Genomic DNA, 17,930 nt, shown 5'->3' on the forward strand with positions numbered 1-17,930 from the left:
TGTTTAACAAATCAAATTATCTCATTTATATGTGCTCTGCTTTGTAAACAGCAATGATTCCTCACCAAAAATGACCTTTATTCATGACAGGGAAGAAACATCCCTTGCCCCCTTCCTCTTTTTTACCCCCCCCCCTTTTTTTTTTTTTTTTAACATTTCCCTTTTGTTGTTTTGTTTTGCCTTTTTTCTGTTATTTATTTTTCCCTTCCTCTTCCTCTTCTCTTTCCTCATGAATACTTATACTATACTATGAATAAATAGATAAGGGACTAAATCGATTGCATTAGCATAATTTAAATTATTTACTTCAAAAGCATGTTGGTTGTTCAGTATTCAAGGAAAAATTAAATTCAGCAGTGATTATTTGGTTTCAGATTCAGTCATTTTAAAAGATCTCTCTTACTTTTGTCTTAGCTCTCTATGTGAACCTGATTCCTTGAGAATTTAGAAGCTGAATATTCAGTCACTAGAATCAGTCAGTTTTGAAGATTTATTAAGTGTTTTTTAGTGGCACCTTTTACTGATCAAACAAAAATGTGAAGTATTTCTTTCGTGAAGCACATTGGGATTATCCTAACAACAATCTTTCTGTAGATCTCTTACTAAGAACAGAGGATTTACTGATATTTGTTCCGTCAAGTCACTGCTTATTTTGAATGTCAGTTGCCATCTTAATTTATTTCAATTTTTTCCTCTTTCAGATATATTTGAAATACAGAGATTTGTATACTGTGGAAGCCAACAACCCTCGTCAGCTAGTGGAAATTGCAGCCAGAGACATTGAAAAACTACTGAGTAACAGGTCCAAGGCCTTGGTGGTAAGTACTAATTGGTTAGGTTTTTTATTTAGTATTTTTTAAAATGTGTATGTACTATTGAAGCATGATTTTATTGTTATTTTTGCTGCCTATACACTTATGGGCAGTGTCAGCCTGATGTGTACAGAACATGACATGCAGAAAGATAGGTCACAACTTCATGGTAGAAAATGGACTCATTAGTTAGTTGGCATAGGGCAGATGCTTATAATATTGATGGGCAGACTAGGAAACATCGCCAAGTAACAAATCAAATTACAAATAGATCAGAATATAGCCCTCTAAGTGATGCACATGAATGTTTATGACTTGAAGATCACTGTACTCTACAGTCATGATCTTGGGGAAACAAGAATTGAAGATTTTTCTTAAAAAAGTGATTTAAAAATAACAGTGTCTTTGAAGTTATGTTAATTCTGGTATTATTGCTAAATAAATCTGTTGATATTTGTTTTCTTCATCTTTTCAATTCCTCAGTCTTTCTTGATGGTAACAACTAATTCTTCTCTTTCAACAAATGTAGCCATGTGTGAATCACATTTATTTCTAGACCTATTCTATTTCTGACTTGATAATTTAATTTGTATTTCAATCATGTTTTGTATCAGCAAAGTTAATCCCGAGCTACTAGTGTGAGGATTGTGCTGCATGATGATCTCACAATTCTTTATGGTTTAAATAAGCAGAAGCTATTTTTTGATTTTTTTTTTTTTTTTTTTTTGTCAGCAGTCCCTTTCCATTCTGTCTTACAAAAGGCCAAACCTGGATAATTGCTTTTTATGACTCCTACTTGCAAAAATATGAATCCTATAATGTAGTTTGCCTCTCAGATGATAGTCACCAAAAACACACAAGGGGGACCTGGATGAATTCATAAACTTACCTTTTATAGAGTAGAGCTATTAGAAATAGGCTTAAAGGACAGAACAGCAGGTTGGGATTCCCTGAGCAATAGTATATCCACTTTGACTTGCAGATGAGTTTGGATGTGTCATTTGAAGTGTAAGTGAGAAGAAAGAAGGATTAATTCACCAAACTTTAGACATCTACTGTGTAGACTGTGTAGACTTTAAAACTCTGCTGGTTGCCCTAAAGTCCCTTTTTGTTCAGTGGAACAAAGCAGGCACTTCTCAGTCAGGACTGATCTGAAATGTTCTAAGACTATAAAATGGGATGAGCTTGGACTCAATACTCCATACTCCAGAGTATGGACTTCTCTCTTCTTTATCAGAGGTGCCTAGATGTATATATATCTATGCTGTTGGTGTGTAAAGCTGGGGGAAATGAGTTCCACTCCAGCAGTCCTTCTATCAGCACAGTTTGACTTAGCTGAAGAATCAATCTGCGTGCTATGCTGAGAACTAACTTTCTTGTAGAAGATGAGAGGAAACTAAGGAAGTCATTTGCTTAGTCAGTTGTCCATGCATAGGTACCACAGGAGGTATGCATTTTCCTGCTGCTTCTGCTTAGCAGGAGTTCACTCTTGCAGTTTCTATAGCTTCCCTAACATGTAATGTAAATCAGTGTTGTCTGGGAAAAACTTCTCTGTGCTTCAGTCAAATGGGTGGAAAATAGTTTGTTTGCTTTCCTTTAGTAACTCAGTGGACATGTGTTTATGTAGCTTTCTGTGGACTTTGTATTATTACTGCAAAATATTATGAGTCATTTATAGACCTGTGTGAATACACCATTTTTTCCATCAATTTTCCATGAACTCATGCAAGTCTGATATGTGTAAGTTATCACAGCCAAATTTTATTATTTTCCCTAGACTCAAGATTCTAGTAGAGATTTTTGCATATGTATGGTGTTTTTGTCATAAAACCTTAAGAAAATGAAATAAGTGTCTCATGCTTAGTTTAGAAAAGATTCCAGAACAGTTTTTTCTGTGAAGATGGAGAAAGACGGGTGTCCCATCTCATTTTAGATGAGCTCTTGATCATTCTTTCAGAAGGGTAATATGATTCAGTTCCCTGAAGTAAAAGAAGACTAAATTAGGGAAAAAACATTCTTTCAGTGCAGCCTCTCTCTCTCAAAAAAAAAAAAATTTTCAGAAATTCTCAGATAATTTTAAATGTTCAAGTCAATAAGGCAAATAAAGTCCTCCAAATGTATTAGTGGCTTAAGGCCTATGACTTTAAAACCAGTTTTATTAGTTTAGAGGATGTGACTCATGATGTCTTTAGTGCTTGAGGTTGGCATTACTGACAGTGCTGCAGTGAATGTACAATACTTATTATTTTTAGCTGCATGCTATCATTTTAGGATGTGCACAGTGGTTCTCTGCATACCAGCAAGATTTCTTCATGACCTCTGTATTAATCTTGCTACTTCATGCAGTGTAATTCACCCTCAGATTGCAATAATTTAGCTCCCCCCTGCTTCCCACAACTGAATTTGATTTTCCATTCTTTAAATACTAATCAATGCTGTTTCGTTTTAGTGTTAGAACACCTCTAAAGTTTTTAATGTGACTTTTTTTTTTTTTTTTTGCCTGGGAAGAATTTACAAACATTAACTACATGATTACAGCACAAATGTAAGATCCTTTTTTTTTGTTTTTTTTTTTTTGTTTTTTTTTATTGTGGTAAACTGATTGAAATGATCTTTTGAAACTTTTTTCTACTCTTGTTCAAGAAGAACTGAGCTGGCTTATGTATATAAATATCTGAGGAGAGGGTGTTGAGAGGATGGAGCCAGTCGCTTTTCATCTGAGCCCAGCAATAGGACGAGAAGCGATGGGCACAAACTGAAGCACAGGAGGCTCAATATGAGGGGGCACTCTGAGGGTGACAGAGCACTGGGACAGGTTGCACAGAGAGGTTCTGAAGTCTCCTTCACCAGAGATATTCAAAACCCAACTGGATACCATCCTGTGCTATGTGTTCTAGGTGATCCTACTCAGCAAGGGGGCTGGACCAGCTTCAGAGGTCCCTTCCAACCTCGGCCATTCTGGGAATCTGTGATTTTGTGATTCTGACTTGTAGAGGTTGTCAGATTCTTAAAGTTTGTCTTGTGAAAAATTTCTGTGAATGTTGTGGGAGCTTTTTTGTACTAAATTTATCTGTCTATCTATGGTAATCTATTGTGCATTCTTAGTCACTCCTGTTTTGTTTGTTTTTAATTTAAGTATGTACATACATTTTAAAAGTTTCTCAAATGCATTTTTTTTCAGAAGACATTTCTGGGTATGATCAGTCAATAGACGGTTCCTGAGAAAATATCTGGGTATGATCAGTCAATAGATGGTTCCTGAGAAAATGTACTTTTCCTTTTGTATCAAATGCCAGACACAGCCAATGCCACACATTCAAAAATGAGTATTACCTCTCAAATTAGTAAACCCAAGTCAATGGTGATTAAGCTTTTAATGTGATTTTAATTGTTTGTTTTATCTTCTAATTTCTGATTCAGACATCTTTCTTCTCAACTATTACCAAGGTTAGCTGTTCTGGGAAGTTCTGTTATCGGTTCTTTAAAAATATGTGTTTCTTATGTATATTCATGTACCCAGGGGCTTAGTCTGATTTAAAAATAATAAAAATAAAGGGGGTGAGGGGGAAGACCTAAAAAGCATTACCTAAGGGGAGAAATACCCTTTTATTAACTTAAGCCCTAGTCAGATCTCTTTGCTGACTCATATTTTACATCATTATCAATTCTAGATCACTTTGCGTTATTTTCCCTGATGCCATCATCTTAAGAGCTCCTAGTGGCTCAGGTATTTGTACTGTTTTTTCTATTTGCAGTTCTCCTGGGTTTATATCAGAGCTTTCAATGACTCCTGTTTTTAAATTTTCCTATTTTAGGAAGGTTTTTTATACATGAGACACTTGCTTGTTATCTCCTGAATCTGAGCTGATACTTTCTACTAAGATAATGTCTTCACCTTCCGTATGTTTGCTGCTTCTTTTTCTTTTCCTGGACTATCTTTATGCTTGCATTTTGTAAACTTTATGTAGTGAAGCTGAATTGTTTATCTGATGTTTAAGTCATCTTAAATCTACAGGGTCACATTTTTTCTGAAATTAGAAGTGGAGTTGAACACAACTGTTACTAATGACTGCACAGAGAATTTTACTGTTAGGGCTTATGTGACTCAAAGTGTTAATTAAGACCTGAATCATGAAAAGAATTTGATGGAAGAGGATTATACATCCTCCAGTTATGCCATGAGGAAGGTGCCAGTGAAGGTTATCAATAGTGTCATTGCTCAAACACTAGCATACTACGGAGATGGCTATGATTTTTCCTAGGCACGCTACACAGACAATCTCTGGGCAAGGTTATAATAAGTATTAGTGATGACTTTTCTAATACTATGTTAGCATCCCTTGAGCTGCAAGAGCACTTTAAATGAAAAATAACACTTGTATACTACATTATATTTGTGTTTTCACGCACCTTTATGCTAGAAAATTATATAATTAGGAAAGATAAAATTACTTCTGTGCATTACGCAGGAAAGACTTGAGTAATTTGGAAAAGCATTATGATTTCATTTCTGGTTTATATATGAAATGATTTTAAGGAAAATTTGGACAAAGATGACTTGTTCCACTCTAAAGAAAGAAATTCTACTGTTGTTTTTCAATGTTTATGAATTTACACTAATATGAAAAAATGTTTGTGAGCAGCTTTAAAGGTGGTTGAAATAGGTGTATGGCTGGGCACGGGGAAAAGGGAAAGCCCTGATCTGAACTCAGAGGGATTTGCTAAATGGCTTTTGCCAGAAAATGAGAACAATAGCACAAAAAGCAAAGACGAAAAGAACACGGAGGCTTTTCTAGCAAATTGCAATGGAGAAGGAGGGTTGTATCAGCTGTAAGGAGGGAGACAAGCACCAGCTCATGGTCAATGATGTCAAAGAATGCCATGTGTCAGGGCCTGCTGTTTAAACAGTGAACATGTCTTTTTTGTTTTACTGTTGATTACTATTGCATACTTGCCTGTCTTAACTCTTACCAAGCATACACCAATTCAGTATTATGAGATTTCCATATTTACATGGTATTATGTGCAAGTTCATATTCTGTCTCTATGTATCCTGCTAAAAGGTGGTATATAGGCTAGCTGTGCTACCAATGTGACCTGCATTTGCATGTTTGGGATGGTGGAGGCTTTGTTGAAAATGTATCCTGCAGTAACTAAAGGCAAAATTCCCAAAGGTTCTTGTATGCTTTTCAGGTACTCCCCATTCATCAGTGCAATAGCTGTCTGGAGCTATGTAGATCATGGTAGTAGATCATAAGCTTTCAGTTCTGCTGGAAGCAAAATAATATAAATAAAAACTTTTCTATGTACAAGAAAGTGAGGATACTTGCATTTGAAAACAACTGTTTTATGAGTATCACTAGAAATACTGAAAAGTATTTGACATTGTAATACTTTATAAAATACAGTTAGAAGAGTTACAAATATTTTCCCACAGACTGTGTAAATTTAAAACCTCTTAAACTCATAAATATGTGAGTTGGACTCATGACATATTTCTTTATTACTCATGTAAAACACTGTAGTAAGCTTAAGCTTCGCAAAGATCCCAATTTTTGTTGTCACACTTTAAAAATTGTGAATAGTGTTTTTTAGAAAATTATATTTTAAAAAATCAGTGGTTTGCAAAAGGCTTTTGGGATTTTGTTTTTTAGTTATCCATCATGTTGTGAGGGAAATGAAGTATGACTTACTTTAAAGCAGTGTCTGATCCAGTGCTGCACACTAAACCCAAGGTGCAGCCTCATTTCTCTGCAGTGTGGAGTCATCAGTTGTGCAGCCCTCAGCCTTCATCTGTCCACCTGAGCAGCCCATTACTCGTTAGGTATCAGGGAGCATCTCTAATGTTCCATCTCAGAAAAATCTGAAGTTTTACCTTCTTGCACTTTTTTATTTTATTTTATGATATTTTATTTAGCTGAAGAGAGGTTAGATCTTTTAGGTAAGAGAAAATTAAATTGGAGAGAAAATGATGATTAAAGAATACCTTCTAACACTCTTTACAAGCACAGCCTGCAGAAAATGTTGGAAACAACATCAAAATATCCTATTTCCTGCTTCAGTAAGGTCCTTTTCCACATTCTCAACTTATTTACTGAATACTCTTTTTTTACTCTTTCTGAAAGGCCTTGCATCAGTGTCAGTACTTTGTTGTCAACACTATAACGCATACTGAGTGCATTATTTAATAAACTTTTGTTCCATTACTGCCCATATTGAAAGGAAACAGCATAACTATTTGTATAAAACAAAGACTCAAATTCCACTAAAATACCTTTCACCAGAGAATGAGAGACATTCATATTTTCACTGTCAAATCCTTGCCTAAGGTTTCTTTGTGTTACTTTCTATTGGGTTATTTGCTTTTACTTGTTTTCTTGGGACTGTAGAGTTTCATGCAATTTTGCACATTATTGTCCAGATTTCTTCAGACATCTCAACCAGAGAAATCATATCTTCATTCTAGCCTTTATGCCTTGGGTTCTTCTGAAAACTGAGGAAAGTGAGTTTCCATGGAAACTGAGGCACAGATTGTGTGCTAGGAGGCAGGTTGTCTGTATGTGACACTGGGAAATGTCCAAGGTGCACCGTTGTGGCTGTGGCTGGGAATGAGGAGCTCAGAGTGTTTATCTGCTAGTTTAAATACAGTTTCAACACAGCTGTGCAAGTATGTCCAGATCCCCTTATATTTTCCTGCTCATATGGAATAAGGCTTCAGTATCTCACAGTACAACGGGAAAATTTAAATAAACCTGTTATAACGTATTTTAAGATTCCTGAGCAGAGATGTCATCCACTTTAAATAGGATTGGGAATTTTTCTGTGGTATCAAAGATCTATACGACTAAAATAAATTTTGTAGGTGTGCTTGATACTTTTTTTTTTTTGGCTGGGGGGGGAGGGTTCCAGAGGAAGGGTTCCAAAGCTCTAACCTGAGTTTTGTTTTGGATCCCTAAAACACACTTAGCATCCTAGATAGCCTTCCAAGACACCTACTTTCTTGTCTGTGAATGATAAATCACTTATACCGACAAGATGTTTTTCTATTATTTTAAAATACACGATATATAAATTTTGATTGACTGCTCGTGTTTGTTTAGTGGAACCTGCACTGGGCAGCATCTCTTGCTTAGTGCTCTGTTGCAACTCAACCACTAGTCTCCTGAGCTGCTGCAGAAATGTCAAAGAAGCCTGAATTCTCACACCTAAGACCTAAAGATTAACCAATCCATGAAGGTTTGGGGCAGGTTTGTAACATAAAAATTTCCATGTATACATATGGATACACATCTAAATCTGGACACACACAAGTGTGTTGAAGTTGCATCTGAATTATATTCCAGTATACATGTAGATACTGTACACGTATATGTGTACACACACAACTATTTTTTAATCTAACGGGTAAATAAACAAGACATCTGACCAGCGAGGAAGATCTGCAGCTTGGTTGTCTTCTTTCCCATTTAAGCACTCTGATTGCAAGGCTCAAGTCCTCCAAACTATAACATACATGTAAGCTGTGCGCAAATCACCTTCTGAAACAATTTAATGCTAACAACTGCCCTCTGCTGTCATTATCATCCCCCTCAAAAATGTTAAATTAATTTATTCTTGTTCTCAGACTGTGAGGACCAGAGTATTTGCCCTATAACCTGAAAATTATGTTATTTTCAAGAGGTGTAATTTGGATACTCCTAAAGTATCTGCAATCCTGACTTCCCTCATTATTTTGTAAAACATGACATGGTAAACACTGTGATTTTGTCATTAGGAGACACTGATTAATTAGGTCTTGAAACACATGATATTTCCTTTTTCCCATTTCACACACCAATGCAATATCCTATAGAATCAACACAGAAAAGGAGAGGTCCCAGTTTTAGTGGTGTATTGTGATGGCTTCAGAATGTTCATCAAGACATAGTCTTTCCCTTCTCCTTTCCTAGCTGATTTTAAGGACTTAAACCATGTTGAAAACTGATTTCAAAACTAATTCCAGTAAAAATGTTACACTTTCAAGTGTTTCTACCATTTTGACTCACTTGCCAGTTACATGCACTGTTGGGCAATTGTATTGGAAAAGGCTCAAGCTGGAGAGATTCAGAGAAGAAAAATAGTTTGTATTGTTGTTTGTCTCATACCAAATAACACTTTCCAACGCTTTGTTTGTATTTCCTGATACATGAGAAGCTGGTCATCATGCAGAACAGTTATTGCTTTGTGTGCTGGGTTGTTTACCGAAATAATTTCAGGTCTGACTTAGTAGGAAGAGAAAATGTACATGGATAGAAAAGGGCAAGATAACAAAAATAAATTAACAGTTAAAAAGATGAACAGAGTTTTGTCTATACTTGTCTTTGGGCAGTACATGCATATACCTATACAAAGGTTTTATGGTTTTATGGTGGTTTTCACTCTAATATTGGAATTGTTAGGTTATAGCAGTTTATTCTGTTTAATCTTTCAAAATATTTTATTCCTTTATTTTATTTAGCTTTGTATTTCACCCTGGGGTGAAACCCTTGGGCTATACAGAAGGTATTGAATGAAAATATTCCAGTGTGTTAGCAGCATTACAAAACAAATGATTTAAATTCTGATGAAATCCTACAAGAGTAAGGAGATGTGCTGGCAAAATACAAATAAAATAAAGGTGTCTGTGTAAGCACTGTAAGGTCACACATGCTATGTTTTTACATGATAGTATGTCATGGTTCTTTAAGTTTTTCCATTATGTATTTATTTGGTAGAATCTCATACAGTTAGGACTCCAGCTCTATTTATGTGCTTACTTTTTGTATCTCCATCAATTCTGTATATTGTGAGTAATTCACCAAGATGGGGAATGTCTAAATTTTATTTCTGAATACTTCATGTGAGTGTTCAGAATAGACATTGTCATCTCCTTTTTGCAGTGTTAGATTTAGATTTCAGTCCATGACTAGAGCTGGCCCAAATAATAGAAATAGCTACTTCAGTTGCAGCAGAAACTATGCGGGTGAGTTCAAGACTGGTACTGCAGTTCTTTTAAAAGTGGCTTCACTGGCAAGTTTTCACACTAGGAAAAAAGGCTTTTTTAGACTATAATACTGAGTCAGTTAGCCTGTATGAACTTTGCTTAAATCTCTAGATGTTAATACAGTCTGTTTTGATAGTCAGTTGTAGTTGTTGAAGAAAAAAAAAAAAAAAAAGAAGAAGGCAAACAAAAAATGTGGTTTGGAATGACAGCTATTGATATGTGACACTTATGAAGTCAAACATTTGTCAACTTGTCCACTTGTCAGATATTTGAATTTGTTTTTACTTGTCTTGCCTGGAGTCTTGTTTTATTAACTGAAATACAGGTTCTATAGATGCAGCAATATGCCTCAGAGGATAAATTCACATAACTTACATACCTTGCAAGGCATCATAAAAGTTGGGAAAAATAAATCAAGAGGGCCTGCAATGAAAGTTCGTACAGATATTGCCTGTTTCAATGTCCTTACTTTCCATGGCTTAGTTGATCTGGCTCCTGCAGACCTTGTATTCTTGTTGACAGATAAAGAGTGGGTCCTTCCTCCCACTTCCCATATCCTCATAGATAGCCATGAGTCATTGTTTTGATTTCTGTAGACCTGAACTGTATACAATGCTGAAATAGCATCTAGTATGCTAGCTTAGAGAGACACCTGCTGAATCTCTGTCCTGCTAGCAGTGTATTGCAGTTAGAGTTTCTAAGTGTGATGGAGATGATGAAAGCTAAAAAGAGCTTGCAGCTATTCATATTATTGGATGATCAGCTTCACTGTTTAACTTTTCCTTTTCCCTACACAACAGATTGTCTCTGATACCATAGCTTCTTTTTTGCTTTCCCATTTGGTAAGTAGAGAAATCAGGAATGAAGATTGCTGTAGAATTTCTTTTCCATTCAGCCTCTTTTGTTTATTCATTGGAGCAAATTCCCTTGCAAAATAACTGTTCATGGCTAATTTTCCAGAGATTCTGTTGTTGCTGTTGTTTAAACTCTCTGTTGGGGATTCTTTGTGTATGTGTTACAAGCATGGTTCTTTGTCTCGGTTTATGGATACTCAATTTTAATTTGTGAAGGATGTTCTGCAGGTGCATAGCCTCATCACAGTGAGTGTTAGCCTAAACTGGGGGTTGATGTAGCAGCTGTGAAAGGTGAAATTTTGTCCAAAGAGTTCTTTTGGTTTCCTTTCATTATGATGATACTTTTTCAGCTTTAGAAGCTCAGATTTAAAACAAAACAATGCAACCCAAACCCTCTGTTGTTTCTCTATTTGGATTTCTCCCAGCTTTTGTCTCCAGGGCTTTGCTACACTGCTTAGCTGAGGCTGACCCTCAGGCAGTTTTGTCTCCTGCAGATATTTTTGTTTGTATGTGCTTCTGCCTGATGGGCAAAGAGAACTTTTCTTGTTTATTTTTTGACCTAAGGACTTTTATTCAGATCATCTCTCCAAAAATCCAAAAAGCAAGAAATATATTGACAAATTTACCAGTGTAAGACTGTTTTCCAGCCTGGCTAGTTGGAAATATTAAAAAAAAAAAAAAAAAAAAAAAAAAAAATGGTTTTCCATGATAAAACACGTTTTTCAAAATCACAATATATCATGCTAATATTTTTATTTTTATTTATTTATTTTTTTACTCAAATTGATCTGCTTTGTAATGCTTTATGACTAAAAAAACTGAACATGAATGTAAGTGTTCTTGGGCATTTTGTTGGCTGCTGTACTCTGATGCTATTTGGCCAGCCTTCTCAATGCTCCTAGTTTTTCTCCCAATCACTGAGTTTGCTTTTTCAGTCACAACCAAAAATGAATTATAATATTTTAAAATCCTCTGTGAAATCAAAGCTCCACTTATTTTCTGGAAGCTCTATTAAACATAACTGAGAAGAGCCAAATATAAGTGGTGACTATAGTGGTCCAGATTTGCACACAAAAGTTACACATAAACAAAAGTTACACATAAACATAAAATGGTAGTTGTGTGCTGTACTGGCCTTTGAGCCTCAACTCTGCCTTTGTGAGGCCTTTATTTCCAGGCCTTGAATAATTCTGGGGCTCTTCTCTGCATTTACTCTTGTCTTTCACCATCTTTTCTTTGAGAACATTGATACCTGCCTGTATGCACAATTCCAATATTAGTCTCAATGTACTTTTTGTACACTCCTTATTTTTCTTCATATTAGAGGTTCAAACTAGACTGCTTTGCTACATCATCACAGTAACTCATATTTAATTATTCACTCACTTTATCTTGTAAATTCTTCCCAGGGTAACTGCATTCAAAGAAGCAGTCTTTCTTTTCTGAGTATTCTGTGAAATCTGTATATTACTCGATCTATTTCTAATAATGCATTAAACAGTGTAAGAATGCATCATGTTTGAGCTCATTTCAACCTGGGGTACTTTGTGTGACAGTTGTACAAATCAGAAGGAGGGTTTATACAAAGTAAGTCTTCATGCCGTAGTGTAGCTGACAGGTAGTATTGCCACAGGTTTCCTTAACCAATGATGGCTTCTAGGAAATGTTTCTTTGCATACTACCAACAACCTTAAAGGTCAACGTAACAGACTGCTTGCCAAAATGTCATACCTTTATTGTAGTGTACAGAATGCATTAGTAATAAAAATAACATAAAAAAAAATAATAATAAAAAATCAAATGACAAAAGGAACACAGTTTGGAGATTTTTTAAATTTATTTATTCTTAAAAAAATAAATCTATATATGACATCTCTTACAAATGCACCATTTTCTTGGTGGAAAGAATTTTAGAATTGTAATAAATTCTCAAAACATTTGTGTGTAACGCGGTTTTATTTGCATTTCAGAGGGCAGAATTAAAACACAAATGAAAGTAAAAGTTAGATTATTTAAAATGGAACCTTCCCTAATGATTATGTGCAAAATCATCAAGGACTTTGGGTCTCCAGGCACAACATTTCATTATTCTGTTCTCATGACAATGTTGAGTCTGCTAATCAGTGTGTCATGTTGGAAATAAAAGACCTTTTGGGCAAGACAAGAGATTTTATCAGTGAATGATAGAAGTTTCTGGTATGCCCTCTGTTTTCCGTGTTTTCATGTTTTTCCTTCTTTCCTCCTTTTTCATGCTCCTGTTCTTTCCTTCCTTGTTAGTAGGTAGTGGAAGGGAGAAACCACAGATTTATCAGGGCTTTCTTCTGCATTATATGGGGATGGTGATACGTGGTGCTGTTTAAGTGTATGAGAGAACACCTTCTGTTGTTAATGACATTATATTCATTAAAGTATAACCATACTGGTCTCCTGCTATTTAAAGCTGCAAGTTACATTTATTGCCCATTTGAAGGAATACAAAAAAATTTCCCCTGCTAGCAAAATACTAAGACTTCAGTTTTCTATTGGGGGTGACAACTGAAGCCAGTGGTTAGCTTATGGGTAAGAGCATATGAAATGTCCTTCTCAGTCAAGGTTGCTTATGTAGCTTGTCTTCTGTCCTGCCATTGATTTGGGGAAACATTGTGAACCACACAAGCCTGGTGTGGTTCGTGGTCCAATATGTGTGTAATGCCCTGGTATTCGCAATCTTTGGATTAGATATTTTAAAGAGCACATCTCTGCCTGTTCACCTCAGTATCTGTTAGTGAATTTATCCATAAATTTACCTAGTCCCTAATCTGCTTCCACAACATCCTGTACTAGGTCATTTTCAGACCTCACTATTTGTTGGATAAAAAGTGTTTTCTCCTGTCTGCTCTAAATTTATCTCTGGTCTCAGTGAATGCTGCCTGGTCCAGTATTGCTAGATTTGTTGTTATATAACAATTTTGGCATTTGGTATATCAGCCATATAGCCATCAGCCATATCTTCTGTCAGCCTTTGTGCCTACCAAAAGGGATCCTAGCTCTTCTAGTCTCTCCTTGATGGGCTATCTTACAGAGAATGAATAACTGTTCTATAGCAGTTACTTCCATCCCATTAATATTTTTTTTTTTTTTTGAGGTGTTTGGAACAGGAGAGAGTTAGGTACAGTGCAGGAGGAGCTTCTACCATGTCTTAGTTGTCTGCATCACGCTCCAGGTCATCTTCTAGAATATGACCAGTAAGGGACTATTCATCTTCCAGCACATTGTTTCCTTTGTTAATCTTCTGACTTCAGACATAGTTCTTTGGTAGTCAAGATCATGGCAAAAGGCTCAGATGCTGCAACTGTGTGCATAATTTTAGGTTTTCAAGCAGGCATTTGTCAACAGCAACAACAAAATCAATAAACTAAAATCACAATAAAATCTCTACCAGTCAGACAAATTAAATAATTAAGATCTAAATAAATATTATTAAAAAAAAAAAAAAGGTTTCATTACATCATAGTATCATTTAGGTTGGAAAATACCTCTAAGATCATCTAGTCCAACCTTAATATATACTCAACCTTAACACATGTATATATTTAACTTTGGAAGAAAAGTATAGTTAAAGCTTTTTTTTTTTTTTCCCTTTCCTAATGAGAAATTAAGATACTTTGCTAGAGTGAAACTATCTGTTTTATTCAGATGTTTTCCTTTTTTTTTTTTCTTGGTCAAAGTAGATTTCTTGGCCAAATAAGATTAAATGAAATAAATTGTCACTATGGAGCCCGAGTAGGATTAAATTTAAAAATACCTGATTTGACTAATGCAATATCTACATGCATCAGAGTAGCTTTCAACTTCAGCAGAACTCATGCTGCAGCGAGGATCTATTAAATTGCAGAAGAGGCATCAGATTCTGATTTTAAGCCCATTGTAGAGCCTTTTTCTTTGCACAAGATAGAACTTCAGACATTTGGGTCGGTTGCTGGTCATCTAATTTCATAACCTAACATTTAGCAATGAGCAATTGAATAATCTTTCCTTTCAAACAGTCATATTTTTTCCTTTTCAGTTCAGTATTTTGCTTTTTGAGCCAATATGACTGTAGGGCGACGAAGCTAAAAGGTCTAGAGAAAAGTCTTATGAGGATCAGCTGAGGGAGCTGCTGTTGTTTAGCCTAGAGAAAAGGAGGCCCAGGGGAGACCTTATTGTACTTTACAGTTACCTAAAGGAGGTAACTGTGCAAGATGGGGATCATGCTCTTCTCCCAAGCACCAAGTGATAAGATGAGAGGAAATGGCCTCAAGTTGTGCCAGGGGAGGTTGTGGTAGTTTTGCCGTACTGGGCGGCTAAACCCCACAACCACTCTCTCACTCCCCCTCCTTTAGATGAGGAGGGGGAGAAGTAAAGCAAAGAACAACTCAAAGGTTGAGATAAGGATAATTTAATTAAAGGGAAATAATAATAACAATTAAATAAAGACTACCATGAACTAAACAATTCAACTAAGGGGAAATAAAAAGGGGAAGGGAAAAATAAAAAGAAGGGAGGAAAACAAAGAAACAAAATAAATGAAGGCTATATGGAAGTGCAGAGGAAAGAAATTACTCTCTACTTCCCACAAATGAGCGATGATTGGCCACGTCCTTGAAGCAAGGCCTCAACACACGCAGCCAGTGTTCAAGAGGAGGACCGACGTTTTCCCAACAAGAGCCCACCCCTCCCCTCTTCTTCCTGTTTCCACCTTTTATTGCTGAGTGTGACATCACATGGTATGGAATATCCCTTTGATTGGTTTAGGTCAGCTGCCCTAGTGATGTTTCTCTCCTCACTGTTTGCCCACCCCCTAGGAGGGTTAGAGAAAGGCCCAATGCTGTGCCACTGCTGCTCAGCAGTAGACACAACACTGGTGTGATAACACTGCTGTTCCAGCTACAAGTAAAGAGTACGGCACTGTATGGGCTGCTGCCGGGAAAGTTAACATTCCAGCCAGACCCAGTACAGAGGTCTAGGTTGGATATTAAGAAAAATTTCTTCACTGAAAGGGTTGAGGCATTTGAATTGGCTGCCCAGGAAAGTGGTTGAGTCACCATCCCTGGAGGTATTGAAGAAATGTGTAATTTACAACCTTGTAGCATGGTTTGGTGGTGGACTTGTCAGTATGAGGTTAAAGGTTGGAATAGATGATCTTAGAGGTCTTTTCCAATCTGAATGATTCTATGACTATACTGCTTATTCTATACCTGCAGTATCCTTAAATGCACTGTAGGACTGGATAGAAGTATGGGTTCTGTAGAGAAACAGATTGTTCCCATGAATATTTGCTTTTTTCCTCTAGCATTTTGGTAGCATGTTTTGTGCCAGTATTTCAGGAGTGCAGCTAATTGGGAGCCTTGGGAAAGAATGCAGGTAGATTTGGGGCTTTTCCAAGTAAGCTTTAAAGGAGTCAGATCATAAGGGCCTCAATCATTGGAAACAGCTTGCTGTAGAGCTAGTTAAGAAAAATATATTTCTGACTTCATGGAAATATGATACAGACTCAGGTAGCAAGTTCACCTGGCATCTATGATAGTTTTTTTCTCCTTTATCAGTCTAAGGTGTCCACATGCTACCTTCATCTCACCTTTTGGGCTTTGTAGTGGAATTTTTATGTTAACACATTCCTTAAGGGCAGCTCCTGTCAGCTTTCTTTGCAACATTGACCTTTGCTGCACTTGTTAGTACAAGAGGCAAAATTCCCCAGGAACCCAGCAATTTCCTCACACTATAAGTCTCTGTGGAAAAGCTTGGAAAGCAGGATGTGCTGAAGGAAAGCAGTGTAACAAACTGTTTTGTGCAATTTCCTGAAGATCTAAATGGCAGTTCCTAACTCTAGGTGATCCAGTTGTGAATTTGCCGATAAACAAATGTAAACATCCCCTCTAAAGAGCAGAAGCTGTAAAATATCCTGTAAGAATCAGTAGCAGCTGAGGTAATTCACCATTTTTTTAAGTAAGTCCACTTGAATTATAAGATTCCCTTTGATTGGGAAGCTTCAAGAAACAATAGTTTTGTGATGTGACAATATGATGAAGTTATGGTTTCTTCAAAGTCAAAAGTCTGTCCAGGAACATTTTTCACTCTGGTGCATCTGCTTAGAAATTACAAATTGATACTTCTCAGTTGGATGCCTAAAGGGACCAGGTTTACTGTATACAGGTATATATATATATACATGTGTGTGTATATATATATACATATATATATATATATATATATATATATATATATATATATATATATATTTATGAGCTCACTTGGGGTTGAAAGTGCCCTCCAGTGGTCTGTCTGCAAACATATTTACATGTCTGTTCCTAGTGTTCAGAGAGAGGGACACTTGACTGCATTTGCTCCAGAGACTGGTAAGTCTCCAACATATGCCTGTGTTGAACACATCTGACCAGGTGGAATCAGAAACAAGGAGTCACCTGGTGTGAGACGTACAGCTAGAGGGCAGGTATCTACATGCAGGGGTCATGACTTACACTGGTGTATCTGAAATCCTCTGTCTGGAGCATTGCTATTTGGGTCAATGTTGCAAGACAACACCTTGATTTCCTTGGAATCAGAGACCGAAATCTTCTGCTTAAAATATCTAAACTTCTCTGTAGCTATCAAGTCCTTTTCTCTTCTCTTCTCTTCTCTTCTCTTCTCTTCTCTTCTCTTCTCTTCTCTTCTCTTCTCTTCTCTTCTCTTCTCTTCTCTTCTCTTCTCTTCTCTTCTCTTCTCTTCTCTTCTCTTCTCTTCTCTTCTCTTCTCTTCTCTTCTCTTCTCTTCTCTTCTCTTCTCTTCTCTTCTCTTCTCTTCTCTTCTCTTCTCTTCTCTTCTCTTCTCTTCTCTTCTGTTTTACATGTTATTCTCTTTTAAAATGACTGGAAGAAGATTCTGTATTTCAAATGTCAGTCAAGAAAATTAGGGATTTGAGATCAAATTTATCTTCAACCCAAGATGTTTTACATCTGTGAACCAAAAGTGTTCTGATCACTTAATTACAAGCTAGACTGAATGGAAATACGTTATTTTTCCTTGGTTATTCCCCTAGCCAACCAGTGCTGAGCCACTCTGAGAAATGGAGAACTATGGACCCAGGAGAAAGGATAATACAGAAGGGCATGGATCTTAGTTTCCATAGCACCCAGATAGATGAGAGTAAATACTTTTCCCATTGGTCTTTGTATAAATTTAAACATCAACATCATCTTCTGCAAGACATTTCTATAAAGTATGGCA

At 36.3% G+C, this 17,930-nt stretch overlaps 1 protein-coding gene across 10 annotated transcripts in view; it reads left to right on the forward strand.

The window, feature by feature from the left end:
- The window catches only part of CACNA2D1 (calcium voltage-gated channel auxiliary subunit alpha2delta 1), a 404,961-nt gene that overhangs the window by 74,266 nt on the left and 312,765 nt on the right, over positions 1-17,930 (forward strand). For all 10 annotated transcript variants that reach the window (XR_011804797.1, XM_072027298.1, XM_027459907.3 and 7 more), the window contains exon 3: positions 702-818. Coding sequence is in view for 9 of the 10 variants with exons in the window: in XM_072027298.1 (XP_071883399.1) it covers positions 702-818 (117 nt within the window). In the remaining variant the exon portion in view is untranslated. The remainder of the gene's footprint in view (positions 1-701; positions 819-17,930) is intronic.

Source organism: Anas platyrhynchos, chromosome 1, assembly GCF_047663525.1.
Source record: "Anas platyrhynchos isolate ZD024472 breed Pekin duck chromosome 1, IASCAAS_PekinDuck_T2T, whole genome shotgun sequence".
NCBI classification, from domain to species: domain Eukaryota; kingdom Metazoa; phylum Chordata; class Aves; order Anseriformes; family Anatidae; genus Anas; species Anas platyrhynchos.